Source organism: Pinus tabuliformis, chromosome 7 (genome assembly GCF_031772625.1).
Source record: "Pinus tabuliformis cultivar Carrire ecotype Pingquan chromosome 7, CPIR1, whole genome shotgun sequence".
In the NCBI taxonomy this organism is placed as follows: domain Eukaryota; kingdom Viridiplantae; phylum Streptophyta; class Pinopsida; order Pinales; family Pinaceae; genus Pinus; species Pinus tabuliformis.
Window position 1 is genome coordinate 968,077,769 of NC_142293.1, and position 21,395 is coordinate 968,099,163.

At 37.4% G+C, this 21,395-nt stretch overlaps 1 protein-coding gene across 1 annotated transcript in view; it reads left to right on the top strand.

The window, feature by feature from the left end:
- LOC149250832 (DIS3-like exonuclease 2) overlaps positions 1-20,485 on the top strand; it is a 65,592-nt gene extending 45,107 nt beyond the window's left edge. The window contains exons 2-7 of the mRNA XM_089459251.1: positions 1,807-2,333; positions 2,507-2,560; positions 8,154-8,222; positions 16,536-18,830; positions 19,183-19,254; positions 19,362-20,485. Of these exons, the coding sequence (XP_089315377.1) occupies positions 1,807-2,333; positions 2,507-2,560; positions 8,154-8,222; positions 16,536-18,830; positions 19,183-19,254; positions 19,362-19,796 (3,452 nt within the window). The 3' untranslated portion in view covers positions 19,797-20,485. The remainder of the gene's footprint in view (positions 1-1,806; positions 2,334-2,506; positions 2,561-8,153; positions 8,223-16,535; positions 18,831-19,182; positions 19,255-19,361) is intronic.
- The last annotated feature ends 910 nt before the right edge of the window (positions 20,486-21,395 follow it).

The following is a 21,395-nucleotide window of genomic DNA, read 5'->3' on the forward strand; positions in this document are numbered from 1 at the left end:
ACGCTGGTCAATAGGGCTGAAATTGACCCCAAAACAGCTCGGTCAACCCTGGTCACTCGGCCTCCAACAGCAAGATAATGCAGCCCAAAACAGTCCGAAAATAACCTGTCAAATCTGGTCAACAAAAGTCAACGCAGCAACCTGAATTAGGGCAGTCAACACAGGTGTCAAACTGCCTCGGTTTTTGTGCCCAGAACAGCGGCCTGCCCAAACAGAAGTCTCCCTCACAAAACCGAAGTCAAACAGGGTCAACGCTCAACAATAAAAGGATGAAATTTCAGCTGTTAGTCTCTTAATCTTCAACTTTAAGGTGGCCTTATTATATGTATGTCCTTGTTTTTGGAGTCTAGTAATGAGTGATTCAACTTCATAGTCATCACAGGTTATGTTATTCTTATTACACCTTTGAAAGGTTGCCCATAGCTACTTCATAGAAGTATGCAATTCACAACATATATGATGCAGTTCCGAACTGATGCAGTGAAACCTAAATAAATTGCCTAAAAGCTGCAATAAGAAGAAGAGGGGATGGGACCAATTGGTTGCATTCTGTTGATAATAAATAATTAACAATTTAATTCATGTGATTAGAAATTTATTGCTTATATACACCAAAATAGTTTGAAAAATGAGAACCTTGATTTGTTTTTTGGTCAATGGGTCATGATTAAGACTCAAAATGCAATTGAGGAGATACAGTTTATAATGATCTCATTTGCCTCAAGTGTTGTTTGTTAACTGTGCTGGAAAAGTTAAAACAAAACTCTTAGATAAGTTTTAGTTGAAACAATGAATTCACCTATGTGGCTATATTTTTTCACAATCCCAATTCTCATTCCTTTTTTGGACATAATACTGTACAATATACTAACGGGATCCTAATCAAAGAAATGAACTATTCAATACAGTACACGGAAGGTATTTAAAGATCATTTGATTCAAACTATAGATTCTTTCTCAGCCCATAAACATCATCGTAGAGAATAACAAATGTAAATGCAACCCAAATTTCATCCGCCCATAAAGAGATTTCAGTACTAAAATTGGAGGCTTCTTGCAATGTGTCACCTCAGTGAAATTTTCTATATATTCATATTATTCTGATGTAGATTTCCTTTTAATTCTATGTTACAGAAGTGTTGATTATTCCTTGTGGTACATCTGCTACATATTTAAACTAGCAATGCTTCTTTTATGCAACATGTCTCACTTACCTTCTTTTGTTTACACTTCTCATATGTATAGAAATAAAATGACAATATAATATATAATCAATGGTATTGTGTAGAATATATGCAAAATCTATAAAAAATTTAACCGTTTTTCCACTTTTACCCATTTACTAACATATGGAAATTCAAAACATATTTTGCAATATCAAAGCAAATGACATGTTTCTTTTCATGGCAGATTTCATCTCAGTGAGATTTCCTATATATTTGTATTACTCTGATACAGATTTCCTTTTACTTCTATGTTACAGGAAGTGTTAATTACTCCTTGTTGTACATCTGTTACGTATTTAAAATAGCAATGCTTCTTGTATGGAACAAGTCTCACTTACCTTCTTTTGTTTACACTTCACATATTCATTTATGCAACATGTCTCACTTCTTTTGTTTACACTTCACATATGTATAGAAATAAACTGACAATATAATATATAATCAATGATATTTTGTAGAATATATTCACAATCTATAAAAAATTTAACTATTCATCCACTTTAACCCATTTACTGACATATGAAAATTAACAGCATATTTTGCAATATTAAAGCAAATGAAATGTTTCTTTTCATGGCAGACTTCGCAGCAAGTGGTCCTCTATTAAGACAAGGATCTGTTGATAATGTATTTGTGCCTACATATGAACTGGATCCAAGATTATCTTACTCTCTTGCCATGGAACATAAATGGAATGAATTAGCAATGATGCCAATGCAGATCCATAGCATTCAGTATCCATTGGCATCTTCAACAGAAGCACCCTTTAGAGGTCTAGATTCAAGCTATTTATATAGGTCATCCCCACAAAGGTATTGTAATGGTGCCAATATTATACATTCTAATGGTGCTCATGATATTGGTGGGCATGCGTTTTTATCAAATCCTTTCTGGGAGAAGAGAGAGGGGCCTTTTGAACAAAGTCAAGGTTTTCCTCTGCCAGTTGGTGCAAAGTCATGGCCTGAGTCTAGATTTGCAGGTGCTTTGAATGGCTATCTTAAGAATGAATCTTTGGCATCTCCAAGATCAAACAGCTTTCCTGATATGTTATCAAAGAAGTATTTCACACCTCACATGCCAATTGAGGCCATTAATGAAGCTTTAGAGGTGCAATTCCATATTCTTGTTTTCTTTTTCTTTTGTAGATATAATCAGTTACAAATGAAGCTTTATATGTTAGATACTTTCTTTAATATGACTTCTCCAGTTCCTTCAACGTTTTTTAAGCAATTTCACATTTTCCTGATATGCTAATTTGGTTTCATTTTTATAAATTGCAGAAAGGGAAAGCTTTTAAGGCTATATTCCGTGTTAATATGCACAATCGTCTCGAGGTATGTATTTTTCAATATATTCCTTTTGATTATAGTTACATGCTAAATTATGAATGTAAGGGTGAATATGACAAAATGACACCAAGTCTGATACATAATTGAAAGAAAATACATAAACATTGAGGTTCTAAATGGCCTCTATAGTTCAGAAACCATCACGCTACAACAAATAACTACATATCATTAAAATTATCCCCTATATTAGGATCCTCATTATTAGTATCACACTCTGCCTCCTTCTCTGGCCCCTGCCTCTGCATTGATCCTCCAAGGACATCAATGCTCTTGCTCGGTGCTAGTTGTGGATCCAAGTCCATCCACTCAAAGTCATCAGCTTTAAATGCTACTGGCTGAGTTTCCTTGACCCATTTCGAGGAGGGATTTGCATCATGTTTTTTGTTCAAAAACTGATCACACCTCCGTGGGAATTGTACTGCATGAAGACAAAAGCATTAAACCTGGAAGAGCTGCAAACTTTTGCAGTTGAGAGATTTACTGCCAAATGATGCCCACCAGTTCCTTGCGAAAATAATAAGTCTTAAGACAGAAAACTTAGGAAATTGGTTTGTAACTTTGGCTAGAAATTTCCATGACTGAAACAATGAATGCTTGAACTTAAAAGCTTTGGATCTGCTTACCTAGTTGGTCCCGATTTCTTGCACTTTATTTTTTAATCCTTGTATGCTTCTCTTATTTGGTCATTGGCCTGATCCATGGCAACTTTGACAATCTTTTCTGCTCTAGACCAAAAGTTGTTGTTAAAAAAGTTCCCACAGATTTCCTTCCCATCAACCTTGCTGCTCCACTGAGATCTAGTCCACTCATCAGGAGCAAATATATTTCTTGAGTTGTTTAATTGGGAATGAGAGATTGCAATGTGAGGAAGTTCATTGCAAATCTGTTGATGGCATGCCTAACAAACTCCCTGTGCACTCTGTTTTTCCTCATCAGGTTCAATACCCTTGCATGCCTGTATTTTGTATTGCACGTGGCATGACCCACAACCTTCACCCAATTAGTTTCCTTTTATCCTCAAGCATGAAGTCTAGACTGTGCAATGCATGAGGTCCAGCAATTGGCTCAGTGGCTCAGTTATGAGTCATGACATGTACAACATTCCCAATCCTCACCTCCACAACCACCTCATCCAAAAACTGAAATAATGTGTGCATCGTCCCTTGGTTGGATAGTACCAGTTTTGGAATTATAGTTTGTCATGGGCAAGAAACAAGTCGTGGGCAGGAAACAAGTAAATCACGTATGGTATGAGACCTTTCATTGGTGCATCCATCTGACATGATGGTACATCCCATTCTGATCCATGATTCTTTAAAATCCTTTCAATTACTCGTTTATGGATTCAACTTCATTCTGAAAGTGCGTAACCCCCCTGCCCCCGCCTCCTCAAGGTATGAAAACCAAGGCTTTCGAAACCCTTACTGCATGCAACTATGACATCGACATAGGCTGATAACAAGGTGAGTAGGCTGTACTGAAAGGGATGTCTACATCACCACTTTCTATCCATGTACTTGAAAGCTGATTCCTTGTATTTCTTCTTCCTAGGGTAGGGGTGGTGTTGGATACATGAAAGCCATCAATCCTCTTCCTTTTTTGTGTATGGTTGTCATGAACTTGAATTGTGCTACATATCCTAACGGATCCCTAATAAAAGGGTTAGAGGACAACCCACAATAAGTTGTTTGTTGGGCAATTTACCCAAAATGGGGTTTAGTACCAAAAGGAAGAAATTATTATTTATTCTTAAGGTCAAGAGGCTTCCAGAGGTGGAGAAAAGCCTGATCTAGGCAGGTCGAAGTGTTTTAGGACTGCCTGAGATGAGCCTCACGCAGAACAGTGATAAGAAGGGCTAGATTGAAATGTTTTAGGGGACTGCCTGAGATGAGCCTCACGCAGAACAGTGATAAGAAGGGCTAGATTGAAATGTTTTAGGGCTGCTGTAGCAGCCACAGGAGGTCTGGAAAGTGCAACACATCTTGTGAAGACATTTTCCAAGAGTAGCCATAGATCTGAAGTGGAGAGCACGTGGAAGCCTAATTCTGTGGTTGAGACTAAGTCTGCCCTAGAAGAAAACTGAATGGTTTTCTCCTAAAGCCAAGTTGCTGGACATATTTGGCATGGCATGGTTCTGTAGCTTGATGTCTGTGTTTGTGGGTAAATGAACAGGTAGCTGGTGTGTGTTCTTCCTGAAGTATTGAAGAGGGCCATAGCTCTAATGTTCTGTGGAAAGGGAGGCCGAAATGTCTGTTTTATAGGCAGAATCTAGGGCTGAGTCAGCCTAACTTCCAGCGCAGGAGATAAGCCTAGGCAGAGGCCGTTATAGTGACTGGCAACCCAAGTTGGTCCAAACTGAGGTGGCCACAGGAGGTTCAGACCCTAGTCTGAAGTGGCTGCAGAAGACTTGTCCAGGGCCGAGTCAGCCTACCTTCCAGTGCAGGAGATAAGCCTAGGCAGAGGCTGTTATAGTGACTGTCAACCCAAGTTTATGGTCCAAACTGAGGTGGCCACAGGAGGTTCAGACCCTAGTCTGAAGTGGCTGCAGAAGACTTGTCCAGGGCCGAGTTTCCTAAGTGAAGTGCTACAGAAACTGAGATCCCTGAGGCCTAAGCTAAGGTAAGGGTGTGTAGTGGCTAAGTCTTGTGTAGATGGTTGCAGAGTTTCTCCATGGAAGTCTGTCCTTGAAGGAGTGAGAGGACAGTAGTGTGTTGGAGCTGATATACAGTGGTATAGGTGCAGCTAACAACTGTGAGATTTCTGGTGGAATTGTGCCCTAAGTTCAGTCATCTTGGAGCAGCAGGGGGACTGTTAGAAGACAGAGATTTGAAGACTTTATGAACAGTGCTTATGATGTCGCAAACCACTGTTAGAGGGCACACTGATATAGGTCTATGTTCAATAACATTGGAGGAGCACTGTCATTGATAGAAGGCAAATTGATCAGCTGATATGTGCAAGTGTATCTGAAGCAGCAGAGGACCTTGTGAGCAGCTGAGGCAGAGGTATTGGAGCAGCAGTACTCTCTGCATGTAGAGGAGGCAAAGGACCTGCCAGATGTCAAGGACAACAAGAGTAGAAAGGGCTGATCTAGAGGATCTACTTCAGCAAGTAAGCTAAGTGTTTGTTCTTGTCTAGTTCTTTGTGGGCAGATTGCAGATCTGATGTTACAAACTGCAAGCCCTAGTGTTGTATAATATGTACACTGTTCGTATTAGAGGTTGAGGGCCATGATCCCTGATACGGAGCCCCATGATCCTTTTATTAATGAAGTAATAAAATTATCAAGCATTGGGCTCAGATCTATGTGTACTTTGTTGATTCACTGCTGAAGATTTCCAGTGTGCAAAGTGCTAGTAGGTTGAGGTATTTCAGTGTGTTTATGATCGTGTTTTTAGACATAGACCTAATTCTGGAGTGCCATGGAAAAATCAACAAAGTCAAGGAAAAAGGTAACATTCCCATAAATACTGGCAAATTGCTGTTTCGCTCTATGAGCCCCACCCCCCGCCCCCCCAATTTATTTCCTTCTTACAATATTTGCAAATTCTTTCCCGTTGATCACATCATAGTGGCTCCACACAAGGCCTTTCATATTCTTGGGGGCCATGATAGTGTGTCAAACAGTATAAAGAAATCTGAAAACGGAAAACCTATCTTTATATATTTGCTAAAACAAAACAAAGCCAGCTGATGCCAAATCCACCAAAAGCATCCCACAAACAGTGCTGAATCATCTATAAGCTTGCTTTGAATGTACTCTTCAATGTAGCTCCACAATCTCCAAATGCTCACAGATAACCAATGACCATGCTTTCTCGAGGATTATTTTTCTTGATCTCTGTCTCATATGCATCATTCCCAATTTAAAAGACATTATTGTTTTTTTTCTTAAATTAACCAGTGTTTAACCGTCTTTTTTCGAGGATATGCTTCTTTTATCTTCGTTTTTCTCTGGCTTATGCATTATTCCCGTTTCAATCAATTCAGTTTTAAACATTTTAAGGAGAAATGAGTCATGACAAGTAGCTTCTTAAAAGTTCAACAAATAAAATGAGAAGTCATTTTTTCATCAAAATCATAAAATTTTAAAAGTAGTGAACCTCAATGATTTAAAGAAATCAGTATTTTTTGAGATTACCCAAAGGTTTGTTTTTCTTGTCAACCGCCTCTTTGTCCTCCTGAACTGATTCCCCCACAGCTGTTGACATTTCCTCTTCACCCCAGTGGGTCTCTAGCAGAATGCTGTTGACCTCGATTCCCCTTGCTGAGTTTTTTTCTAGGAGTTTTCTGTTGGTTGTGTTCTTTGAGAATTGGAACGGGTCCACCTCATATCTCTAGAGTCTACAGGTGAAATTGGAACCACTAAATTCTCACCTGTTTTGCTGTGTATTTTTCCTTTCGTGCCTCGTTTTGTTATATATTTTTATCCTTGTTATCCTCATCCCATTCTCATAGCTGACTCTACACTTCAAAGGGATATTTTCATGGTTAACTGTCCATATCTGAATATATAAACTGTCCAGCTCCAAATATATCATATACGATCCAGCTTTTTGCACAATACATAGAACCTTAGACAGTTACATTGGTCCTTAATAGATCGTTGCAGTTTTTTATTTTTTTGGAATCCAATTCAAGATTGTTAATTATGGTGTTTGCTATATCCCCATAAATATACAAATTGGGTATTCATAATGTAACACCTTAACGCTACTTTTCAAAGAGGGTGAATTCAATTCAATCTTAGGTTCCTTAACGTCCTCAAAAGTCCCTGCTCCTTTGGACATGAAGCTAACATTATTATTTTTTGGGGAAATACTACTTACAGATTCTTTTAGCTGTCCCTTAAACCTTTTGCTAAGCTGCCGCCCTATGAGGAGTGTATCTGTGCTGTCCTCATTTGGACCCACATGCGGGTTTTGAACTTAGTCTCCGCATGAAGACAAGCTTGATTGCCTCGCTGTTTGCTGTTAGACCACACTCCTGTGGGAAAAGCAAGCATCTTAATAAAAGGACATTGGCCATCAACTGTATTGAGTTCATGAGGGCCTCCAACCCCCATCCTGAGTTATCCCAAAATCTCAAAACCTTTTTGACTTGAGAAACAATAGCTTTCACAAGGAGGAAGCTTTCACATTTGCTTAGGAAAAAAGCATCCACACAACCTTGGCAAAGAACCACTGCAAAACAGAGCAGTGTAGGGGACAGCTAAGCACCATGCAGAAGGGAAAGTTGACTGCAATGCCCCATTACCTTGACTAACTAGGGATACCTGCTGGTAACCTAGCCATTACATTTGGAACAGTTTGCCTCAAATGCTAAATATTTCTCTCATGACAATTTAAATACATATTTTCTATTAGTTTCTTTAAAGCAAATGTCCTTTTTATGGCTTGTTAAATCTCTGTATGTAATATTTTTCTGAAAGGAAAAATTGTTGTCAGAGAGTCTCATGATGATTAAAATTTCAGAGAATAATTGATTTTTGATATTCAGAATAAGATTGTTCTAGGGTCCATTAGTTATTTTTCATTGAAAAGTTTCCACAAATTAACCTTGGTTCTGGGGTTTGCAGGGCTATTGCACATTAGAAGGTGTGCCAACTGACATCCTCATTAGCGGAGTAGCTGCTCAAAATAGAGCTGTAAGTTCTTTCTTTTTATGACTAACTATATTACCCTCATTTTTCTGGCAATATGCTTATATTTCAGAGTTTATTTGAGTTATTTTAGAGGCAATTCTTCCCTTTTAATACAATTAAGTATTGCAATTCCCTTGTTTCCAGTTATTGATGGCTCTGATTTTTGTGCCGTTATTATCCCCAAGGAACTGTATACATGGCTAACTTGTTCTAACCTTAGTCTAAAACAGACATTTATTAGAGTCAGTGACATGCAACTATTCATGATCACTTCAATAGACAGCAATACCCAATTGAGATTGTATGCAAATGCTGCTGCTCATTATAGTTATGATTTTATGTTCCCAGTAGGTAATGGTAGAGGTTTCTCTCTTTTTATGCCATCACATCCAGAGTCCAGACACCCAATGGTGGATACTTTTCTAACATATAACTATTGTAATTTGAGATTGACTTGCTATCGATTTGTAACTTGAGAGTTGAGATCAACTTGCCACCAATTATGGTGGACCCCAGTGGTAATCCAAGCACTCTTTTAATTTCGTCATGCAAGTAACTTCTGGTAAAGTCATTGAAATATATCTATACCAGTAATTAAGTTTATAATAGTGTGTCTAATTTGGGTTGATGTGGCACAATTTACCTCTTTTCAAGTTTTTCTTCTCAGTTACTGCACATCAGCCCATCTGGGCCCACAAACTACCAAGTATGAATTAAGATTGCTTCCAGAAGAATCATCTGGGACCCATAATCTTGGAAACCTGTGGCCATTACCTTTTATCTAAAGAGGCATGCAGCCCCTCACTCTGACCTAACGACAATGATGGTTTTACTACTTTGGACACAGTCTATTTAAAAAAACCAGCATCATGATGGTTCCACTACCTTGGACACAGTTTATTTCCAAAAAAACAGCAACATTATATTTCTACTACCTTTGGCCACTCTCCATGAACTGAATATTTGGGTGATTTGCACTCGTTTTTAGGTTTAATGGTTGCTCTTCTGCTTTCCAGAAGTGTATAATACTATGAAGTCCTTTGTTTGAATGGTTTCTGTATCTTCAGTTCGTTGACTACCTTTTTAATCACCTTTTCTGCTTCCAACAGACCATATTTTAGAGCTGTTTCCAACCTACTGCTTCCTAGTTATATTGTTTAAGGTTTTCCCAGTGTCCAAATTATTCTTCAATTCTTCAACATCTTCAACAAGTCTTCATCAGATTGATCTCCAAAAATGATGTATTTGCCCATAATGAATGAATCATAACTGGTCTTGTTTTAAGTCTACCCATATGTTTTACGGTTTTCTTGTCTTTGTATTCAGTCTCATGTCATTGCTGATTTAATCCACAACTGACCAATAAATGATAAATGATAAATGTTATTAGATGTTTGATCCTTAGCGAGTGACGAGGAAAGATCCACAGCCATATCGATATTACCAACAATCTAGATTCAGAAATCTTGATTCAATCCACAGTCACCAAGATCAAGAATTTGACGCCTAATGGCTGACATATCTATTCAATACAAGAATTATGATTTCCTAGACAGAATCTATGTCCTAGGTTTCTTCCTATATGATGCAGGGCTACATTGCTGATGATGGACATGAAATATTTTGACAACCTCTATGTGCAACAAAAAAATAATAATTGAAAAGACCCTTAGCACCTCAATGAGTTACATATTAAATCTAGAAAATGAAGACAGAAAAATTGCACACTAGCTTGATTAAAAAGTTCAGTTATTTCAACTAACCTGACACCTACCAAGTTCAACTTATTTATAATTATCATCTTTAATAATTTGACACTTAATCGACAGCACAATGAGGTTGCACTTGGATGACAAAATAACAGAATCATAGAAGACAGTGTACAATGTGTTAAAAATGTAATTTTCGCTTCTGTCTTGCTGGGATATTTAATATATATCTATTTCTTTACATTGTGATGTTTGAACTTTGTATGCATGTAAGTTGTAAGTTGTAACACATGAAAGTTGCAGCATTTTGAGTATCAACATCATGATTTGCAATACCTGTTGCCTGAAGAACATAAAGATTTACTTCCAAGGCTTCTAAGCTATTCTCATGTTGGTCTCGGGTCTACCCTTTGTGTAGTCTAGCCTATTTCCTTTGTTCTAAATGTCAATGGCAAAGTATTCTCTCTGGCTGTTTAATAACCTATCTAGTCTCCATATCCTTTCTTTACATTTCAAAATTATTGTTGTTAAAGTTATAAGTTGACTTGCACTACCAGCAGTTATATAGTGTTCATTTTCATCTTTTGAGTTTGACATACATCTATCTTCTACATTTTCATTGTGAGGGTTGTTAGATTTTAGGTAAGTTCAATCAACATCAGAAAAAGGTATTTAATCTTGAATGGTACAGATCCAATCAATGTGTAGTTCTGGGTGGTCAAGCAAAAGTACTGTGTATAGAAGGGTTCATCTTTGAACAGGTTCTTAATATCACAATTAACAACTGCAAGCTTCCAACTGGGAAGCTGCTTCACTTGGTTGCCACTAGAATGCCACTATCTGGTTGCCTTGTATATTGCCTTACGCTATTATATCTGTGCCTCATAATACATGTTTTTGCACATACAGTGTACAATTGCAACCTCCTTGAAGTTCAGCAACTGATACTTAAATTGATTCTCAATATTTTGATAGGAAAATTTCTGACAGGTATATGCTCAGTTATCTACACCATCATCCATCCTTTGGTTGTCATAATGCCATTGGCTATTCTAGTTTATAAATTCATCCAGACAATCGTCCAAACTCTTCTGAGTTCTCCTTATTGGCAATTAACAGCTGAAATTTAGTCTTTTACACTAACGACACAACCACTACATAGTCGCATTTCATCTCCAACTATGAATGGTATGTTTTATGATACCTAAATTATCTTTGATCTTATATGAATCTAATCATAAACACTAAATTATGTGAAATGTGAAATTATCTTGATCTTTTATGTATTTACTATTTGCTGCTCAGAAAGAAGAAAATATCCTTGTAAAACATAGAATGAAACTGTATGTATCTTAGTAAAAGTTTTCGTCTTGGATTTTCCACTGCAACAAACTCCTAACAGACTGACATTTGAACAACAATCAATTGAAGTCGTCAGTTAAGAATTAGTATGTTCACAATCATATATGGTTGATCCAAAAACTACCAGTTGGACTTAACAATTCAGTTAAAACTTGAACTCTGACATTCTGCTAGATCCCGATTTCTCATCAGCCTTCTGGCTTTCTCAATTGACTCATGCAAAATCTGATTGGTTCTTAAATCTCCTTTGATGAGCCCTGATGGTGGATTCCAGTTGGTCATAATGTCCACTGGCCTTAATCTCTGTTGGTCTTTGCTTCAATGATTACTGAGTTGATATCTCAGTTTCCTGACAGTAACAACCATTTTCGGGATAATTTTTACAAATTATAACTATGTATCTTGTTATAACAGCACAACATTCATTTTTTCAACAGCATGGAAAGTGAGTGTCTTTTCTGCTCGTTGATTTTTTCCCAAAATATAATCATGTATCTCATTGTCCCAATGCAACAACAACTGGTGACCATCTTCCATATTGATCTACATCATTTCAAGCATCTACTTCTTCGTGGAGTCTTGCAAGATTGTGCTTATGCCTCTGACCAGATGATGGTTTTATCTAAGAACTTGAGAACTAGAAGATGTGAGATTAATGTTTAATGACATCAAATGCTGTCAAAGATATCAAAATCAATATCAATAACATTAGCTAGCCTTGCATCTCCCTCAGCATGATATGGGAATATCTGATATAATATAAACACATTGTGATTGTCTATCCACATAATTTTAAGCGTCTGCTTCCTTTTGGAGTTTATCTTGCATATTTACCCTCATGTCTCTGATCAGGTGTTAGTTGTATCTAAGAACTCAAGCACTGGGAGATGTGAGTTTAACATTTAATGGCATTAAATGCTATAAAGTAACTCATATTAAAATCAATACCAATAATATATCATAGCCTTGTAAGTTGTATCTTCCTTAGCATGATATGGAAGAGCTTATACAAGATAAGATAATTTTATTAATTTCTGGCAATGACCAAAGAATTAGTTAATGGGACTAGAAAAGATACCCAGTAAACATTGGAATATGGCAGTGTTCTGATCCACTAAATTGATAGAATATGAAAAGATACAAATTAAAGGGGACTAGGTGAAAAAAAATACATTAGAAAGGGTGAGCTGAAAGGGTAAACCGTAGAAGTAGTAAGGAGAACACTGATGAATATTAATAATGGTAGAAGTAGAGTGGGGAGCACAAATATCTTTGTCATCATACTGCCTCGAAGGGATTGATGCAAACCCTGATATTGTTCTCTGGGGAATGCCCAAGGCTTTGAGGGCTTGGTTGGGTGAACTTAGGGGGAGTCTAAGAGTAATTCGTCAAAACTCTCCTAACATTCGATGCTGAAGAGAAATCTGATGATGGGTGGTTGGATGCTCCATTCAGGCCGGTAGGAACACAACACAAGGATCATGTATGGACTGTATGACCATTTGACCTCGTGGTGGTAAGTGGTCTGCTGAATGAGTGGGATGATTTGCGTTGTCCTACATGTCTAATGTTATCTGGATGCTTTTGCTGAGGAGTTTGCATGATGCTTAGTACCTGATTGAGATAGGCTAGAAAAAGGACGTGATGAGCCTAGTGGTGCAGGGTCTGGAAAGGTCCTGCAAGGTCTCTTGTTTGTGAGTGATTGCCTCACAAAATGGGATCAAATTCTTATCCAGGCAAGTGAAACCCTAAGGCCATGTGACCAATGAGATTGTCACGCAACTTCAAAAATGCTCATAATAGAAGGCCATATTGAGACCAGGAATCTGAAGAGGTGACTTGTGGTCTTGATGAGTACCTCAAGGGAAGGTGGCCTTTAACATAAATTTTGGACTAAAGGAATGAAGCTTCCTTCTAGAACTAGCATCAACTATGTCAATAGAGAGTCGAGACCCAAGGAGGTATCCCCCTCTGAAGATCAGGGGGCTAAATAGGGGCATCTCTTAACTGAATTTTTTTATGCAGTCGAACCAATATTGGTTGCAATGCTACCTCAGAATAGAGATCAGGTTATATTATATGAATCTAAAATTAAATACATTTGTTGATTTCCATTTTTCCCCAAAACTGCAAAAGTAAGAAAATAAGAGTGTGTATTGGGAGTGTTGAAACTTGAAAGCGTCTCTAAGAAAAGAAGCAAGAAGAGAGCATGAGATGAATGGAAGGCTTTACAAATTGTAAGAATACTATTAGGCACAAGAATGCCTCAATAGTTGGCAATAAGATTCATATTGGCCACTGGTTAAGAACTTTGGAGTCTATGCTGTCTTTTCAACCTTCTATTGGAGACTTGGCCATGAAGTCTCTTGCTGCAAGAAGACCGGTTTGTGATAGTATTCTTCCAAAAGTGAAGTGCCTCACAAAGGAACAAGGCAAGACATTCTCTAGAATCCACGTTCGCTGGGAAACCTTGTGTTGGAGACTTGTCCATGAGGCCTCTTGCGTGGGAAGATTTGTTTGTGAGAATATTCAATCGGAAATGGAACATTTTACAAAGGGACAAGGTGAGATATCTTTGATCCTCCTGTAGGAAACATAATGAAAATTCTGGATTTAAGACCTCTGTGGTTTATTATTTTCGAATTAGTCACCGGAGAATCCACAGTAAGAACCATTTTCTGCCAACGTTTCAAATCCCAACCGGGATCCATCATCAGGACAACTTGAATGCTTGATAGAAGAAGATCTAAATAAGCTCTTCTTCTATCAAGCATTCAAGTTGTCTTGATGATGGATCCCGGTTGGGATTTGAAACGTTGGCAGAAAATGGTTCTTACTGTGGATTCTCCGGTGACTAATTCGATAATGAAAATTAATAGGTTTCTTAAATGAATCTATCAATGGACATGCATGTGCTGATTATATACTATAATCCAATGGTGCTCCAGTTAATGGTTGCCTCTATGCAAAGATCAAATCGCAAGGCATATATTGGAATGTCTGCTGGTGGTATCATTGTAAATGTTGCTTTATTCAATGCTTCATTTTTCGTTGTTTTGGAGGACGGTGGGGGATGCAATATGGTCCTCTGTCACGCACAAGTGAATCAGATTTTGAATGGATCCCAGTCCCACGCAGATCCATGCTTATATCCCTTCTTGATATGTAGTCGTGAGGGAACCCAAGATGTATTTGAAAAGGATTTAAATGGGATACATGAATAGAGTGTAGAAATTTTCTGCACTAGGGCAATTAATGCAACAAAGGAATTTCACTTCTTTCCTAAAGGTTTCCTTTATCTTAACCCTGTGAATTTTCAGCCTTAAGGATGTCATGAAATATAAATAAAACAGCAGCAATAGCAGATGATATTTCACCTCCTAACAACCCCAATCAACAAGGCAATCCAAGAGAAAATATATCACTGTGCCATCAAATTTCAGCCTTCTAGGGAAACTTATCATGCATAAACAAGATCTGATATTCACTTTATGAAAGCCGTAAATATGAAAGCAAATCTGGCCTATCATCTTCAGCAAGACATACAAGTGCATGGAAATTACAAAACATGAAGGAATAGATGGATGAAAATCAAATCTGCAATAGAAACAAATTTGGATTGCTGAAAACTTCATATATATGTATAAAGATGAAGTGATCCCCAAAACCCTAGCTAGGGTCATCTTGAGGTTAGTGTATTTTTACCTCTGTTTATGATTTCTATAAAAAATGTGAGCAATTTATATGGTCAAGGGAGTTGAATTGCCCAAAGCCACTTGGGGGTGTGCTTTGCACCACCTGTTTTGTTGTAATATCTGTTAGTTTTCCTTTTCTAAAGGCTAAGGACAGCGACTGAAAATTATTAATCTGATCCAAATGCTCATGCGAGAATGACACATTGTTATGGATAACATATTTATTCAACTGTGGCAAAGTAGTCTTTTATCAGTAAAATACCTATCAGAGATATACCCTGTGAGAGGGGCTCTTAATTGTTGTGCTCTAGCTCAGAATTATGTTGGACCAACTAATTGTTATGATGCCGATTTGAGTGAATTACCAAATCATATGCACCTTTTCTGTATCCATTGCTTTAAGGGAAAAGCAGGCAAAAATTTATTAAAACCCTGAGATGAAAAATATTCATGAGGAAGTTTCCTAGCTCATTATTAAATTTTGCATGACAGGCATGAGCGATTCTTTCAGCTTTAGCTGGAAACAATGTCAATCAACTGTAAATAAAATTTTGAAAATAACAATGTACCTTACAGCCCAGATTGGGGGAGATGTGTCAGGAGTGTAATTGTCACATCATCCTTTTGTATATAAAAGAATAATATTCGATAACAAAATAATGTTAAGTCTGCACTTTAAGATGGATCTAGGCTGGTTAACTTCCAGTTGTAAAATAATGTGTACTGTATCAAGATTCTTGTTGAAAGGAGCCAATATAATCTACCGTGTCTGATGCATAGAGAATATAGAAATTAGTAGACAATTTAGAAATATACATTTTGAAAGTGTCTTGCAGATTTTAATTCTTCAATTTTGTGTAGTATTTCATGTCTCCATTCTCAATTTCATTGGAGGACTGAATTCTTGGAATATCTATAAGCTATTTTTGACTTTCTGAAATACCATCCTTGGTTATTAAAATGCCAATTGAAATGATTTGCATTCCTAGTAGACAGTTGCTAGATTTACGCTATATCATATTTCACTGGTTTTGAGTTGTGTAATTAGCCATTGCTTTTGCACTATCATCTATGTCCCGATCTTGCAATTTTTCAGTCCTGATGCTGATGTGAGAGTGATCTTGGTTCATAAATTTATAATACGTATTTAAATTATGACACCCTCCTTGGAATCGTGCTTTCTTGACTATCATCATCTTATGTCCCGATCTTGACATTTTCAGTCCTGATTTTGATGTAAAAATCTCCATTTAAGATTATGTGGAGCATTTCTGGTGTTGCGAATTTATTGTTGTTCTTTTTAAAGTTAAAGTGATATGACTGGGTTCTAGAATTGTGTTAAAATGGCTTCCTTGTCAATTTGAAAGCTTTCAGTCGATGATGTCTAATTGATGAAAAACTTAATTCATATGATCCATGTTTGAAATATGATAACCTCCTTGGAAGCTTGCTTTCCTGTACAATTACATGATTACAAAACTGTGGAGTTTGAAGATCTGTGACTGGGGCAGAATTCTTACCTAAAGTTTTATTTCTCTCATTGTTCTCAGGTAGAAGGTGATGTGGTAGCCATTGTATTGGATCCAGTATCTTCATGGGCCAAACTGAAATGTGCTTCAAACAAGCCGAAAAATGATTCAGATTCTGGGGCTGCCAGCAGTATCTTTCTAGAAAGCAAGGAATCTTTGAAAACCAAATTGAAGGTGGATAGTTCGGGAAAAACTAACTGTCCCGAGTTGCTAATCAATGATATTTCAGATGTAAGTGATCAAAATGGTTGGTCGGGTAATGACCATACTGCTTTCTGTATTAACAAAGGTGCATGTGTTAATGAAGCAACAACTAGTATATTATGTGATGCTACTTCATGTCAAACTGCTGAGCAGCATTTCTCAACCAGTAAATCATCTGAAGTTGGGTATAGTTATGACCAACAAGATAAGATGGCAGAGGCATTAGCAACTGTTGCTTTGACTGTGAAATCACTACCAAGTAAACGACCCACTGGTAGAGTGATAGGTATCATTGAGAAATCTTCACGTCGTGAGGCAGTAATTGGTTTTCTTGAAACTAAAAAGTGGCTTGCATATAAGGAAGGACCAAAGGGAGGATGCTTCAGGAGTGAGCAATCGCCACAGAGTTATTGCAAAGGATCGGCATCACACAATGGGGGAAGTTCTATCAAGTTGGTACCCACAGATCCCAGATTTCCAAAAATGACTGTCATGGTGAACTCTTTACCAGGCAATCTGAAGAACCGGTTGCAAGAAGGTGACCTCACACTTGAAAGTGAGTTGGTAGCTGCTTCGATTGAGGTATGGAGACCAGAGAGTTACCTTCCTCTTGCAGTTGTTAAGCATAGTCTGGGACAAGGTGGAGAAATCGAAGCACAAACTGCAGCAATTTTGTTTGAGCATGCAATTCACAGTGCTGATTTTCCATCTGAGACACTGGCCTGTCTTCCAAAGGTTCCATGGAAAATACCTATAGAGGAGTTTAAAGTGAGGAGAGATATGAGAAATTTCCGCATATTCTCAATTGATCCCCCAGATGCAAAGGATCTAGATGATGCATTGTCAATTAAAAACCTAGGGAATGGTGTCATGAGAGTGGGAGTCCATATTGCAGATGTTTCCTACTTTGTCCATCCCGAGACTATGTTGGATAGAGAGGCACAAGACCGTTCTACAAGTATCTATCTTATCCAGCGTATGCTACCAATGCTGCCTCGCATTCTTTGTGAAGAGTTGTGCTCATTGAACCCAGGAGTTGATAGACTAGCTTTCTCGGTTATGTGGGATATTAATCCTTCAGGTGATGTTCTGGATCACTGGATTGGGCGAACAATAATTCGTTCATGCTGCAAGCTTTCCTATCAACATGCACAGGAGATTATAGATGGCATATTTGACTGCAGTAAAACTAATGGCAGTGAAATGTGCTACCCAGAACTACATGGACCATTTGATTGGCAAGATATTGTTGCAGATGTTCATAATCTGCATAAAATTGCTAGGCAGAGAAGGGAGAGCAGGTTTGAAAAAGGGGCTTTGAGACTGGATAACTCTAAGCTTGTGTTTGTTTTAGATGAGGATGGTCTGCCGTGTGAAAGTATGCTTTATGAGAGCAAGGATTCAAACATGCTTGTGGAGGAATTCATGCTTTTAGCAAACACAACGGTTGCAGAAGTTATTTCTAGAGCTTTTCCTGACTGTTCCCTGCTGCGCAGGCATCCGGAACCCAATATACGGAAATTAAGAGAGTTGGAGGCATTTTGTAATAAGCATGGTTTTGATCTTGATGTCTCCTCTGCAGGTGCACTGCATCACTCCCTGGAAAATTTGAGAGAGAAATTGAAAGATGATCATTCTTTATTCAGTATTATTCTTTTGTATGCTACAAAGCCAATGCAGCTAGCAACGTATTTTTGCACAGGAGAGTTAAGGGATAAAGAAAACGACTGGGCACATTATGCGTTAGCCACCCCACTGTACACTCATTTTACTTCACCAATACGAAGATATCCTGATATTGTTGTGCATCGTATTTTGGCTGCCACTCTAGAAGCTGAAGAAATCTATCAGAAACTGTTGAGCTCCACATCGAAACTAAATCAAAGAATGGATAAGGCAGATAGATGCTTCACGGGTACTGTTTTTAACAAGGAAGCAGCAGAATCCCCAGTTGGGCGGAAGGCGTTAATGACTGCTACTCTGAAGCACAAAGTGCCCAGAACTGCAGATCTTGCATTGGTCGCAGCACATTGTAATGAGAGAAAATTAGCTAGCAGAAGTGTGCAAGAAGCAAATGATAAACTTTATCTCTGGGCAATGCTGAAGAAACAGGTAACTCCTAATTTCGCTGAAATTGCAGTGTTGATTTACTCTGTCCTTTTGTTCACTGTGCCATTTTCAGTTCACTGTGTCATCGTCTAAAAACGCTGGGATGATTATAAGAATTTTTCTGTTTGATTCCTTTTGGAAGTTTTTTTTCTTTTTTTTTGTAGATATTGAATGAATTTTTTATTATAGTATTCCAGCTTCACAAACCTTTCACTGTTGCTGTTTGATACTCTTATTTACGGACCTTGTGAAATGATATAAAGGCTGTCCTTTTCTTACAAAGTAAGGTTACATTTTGTTGACAAAGTACATTAAATCTATCTATTAATCCTCTCCTCTGTTCCATTTGTATCAGAAATTGATTACAGATGCAAGAGTGTTGGCGTTGGGTCCGAAGTTCATGTCTGTTTATATCCATAAGTTGGCTGTAAGTGATTAATCGTTTCAGTCTCATGAGTAAATTGTAGCCCAATTAAAGTTTAAACTTCAGGATGTTGATGATGTTTTTTCCGTTCCATGATGGGAAATTTGCAGATGGAACAGCGCATATACTTTGATGAAATTGAAGGACTTGTCGCTGAATGGTTTGAGGCCACGGGGACCTTGGTGCTGGATTTTACTACGGATAAATTTTCACAGAGAACAAGTAACCAGGGAAAAAATCGGAAATTTGAGGCTGTTTCCCTTGTTGTAAATCCTGCAAATCTAGGCGTCTCCAGCAAGAAGCAAGAGCCTTATAAGGATATTCTTCTGGAAATTGAGGATAAATTGAAGGGTGACCTTTTGACTACTGACAAAATAGAATTTGACTTAAAAGACCTTGCCAACCAAAAGAATATTGAACCTGCTGTTTTACCATTGACCTTGCGGCTTCTGTCGACAGTTCCTATTTCAGTATATGCAGCGGGAGGAGAAAATAGCTCCCCAGAAATTGCCGTGCGGCTTTTTCTAAGTTCATACCTTAGCTAGTTGCACACGATATATGGCATTTCAGCTTTTTGCTTGGTCAGGATCTGTATATATCTTCTAAATGGATTTTCATTGGTAGGAAGCCCTGTCATCACTAAAAGTTTTACATTGTATACTGTACAGAACTCAGCTGGTTATTTTAAACTCCAGTTGAACATTTAAATCTCTCAGGCCTATGAATTCTGGGACTGCTGAGGCAGTGGTTGTTATTTGCCATTGTAATCATAATAATTCAAGCACTAAGATGCTTGAAAGTAAGCACACTGGCTGTGTTGTTTATTGGGACAAAGTCGAGGCAGAGAACTCGCACAGATGTAGCTGCACATTGTCAAGTCAGTTGGCAAGATTAATCATAGCACATGCAACGCTTCTTTACAGCATTCACGTATGGAACAGCCGCCTTTTAATGTGCTGTTTCCACAAATACTGTTTCTGCAGTGTTGGGAATTGTTGCCCTGATTTTTTGTGGGCCGTCTTCAACAGATATAAGCAGGCAGAAATTATTTTCCTTCAGCTAACGGAGTAGTTGGCAGTGTATGCGCAAGTTGCATTTCACTTTGGCCGTTGTATATTAAGGACATTCACTTGCTATTATTTTCACTTCAAGCCAGGGCACTTCTGTAGTCCTGTTTAATGATATTCCATTGTTCTGCTATGGTAAAATGAGGAGACATTGATTCTTGTTTTCATTATGTTTTCTCAGGACATAACTGCATTCCAGCCGTAGATTGACCATTATTTTTTAATAGATTCATCATTGACCATTTTTCCTGATGTTCCCTAAAACTTTGTGCAAGAGTTACAATATTCTTTAAGGCAAACATTGATATGATATTTCCTTGTGTTAATGTTTTGTTCTTAGATAGTAATATAAGAACTGTGCCTTCAAAAAGGTTCTGTTCTGAAACTTTACGAGCCGTGTACAAGTTTTTCCTTCACGATTTTTTTTTTTCTTTTCTTTTCTTTCCTCCTGCATCTCTAAATAATTCACATTGAGAAAAAGGAGATATGAAAACCTTTGCAATATGTGAAGAAATGACATGAAAAAATAATATACATTTAGAAAAAGGAGATATGAAAACCTTTGTAATATGTGAAGAAATGGCATGAAAACTAGTAGATGATAGAAATTTATGGTTGGGTTTTAGATAATCAGTTTAGATCTATTTTAACTGCGGATCTACCAAGAGTCGAGAGGGATCAAATCTCATTATATGTAAATCTTTTTTAAATACAAAATTTGAAAAAAGATTTACATGTTAAGAGATTTAATCCCTTAGTAAATACATGATTAAGATAGATCTATAGTGATATTACCTTTAATTACTTTTCCCTTTGGAATATTGAAATATTTTATTAAAGTAAACATTAACACACACACATATATATATACAAACAATTTATATAAGTTCTATCAGATATATTTACAAGAGAAATAAAAGTTGAAATAAGAGTTGTTGTTGGTTTTTTTTTTTAAAGTTATATAGAATTATATTATTTAACATAGACATTAAAATATTATATATATTTATTATTCAAAGAGTGAAATTGAAATATCAACAAATCAAATAAAATGAAAATGAAATATCAAGAACTCAG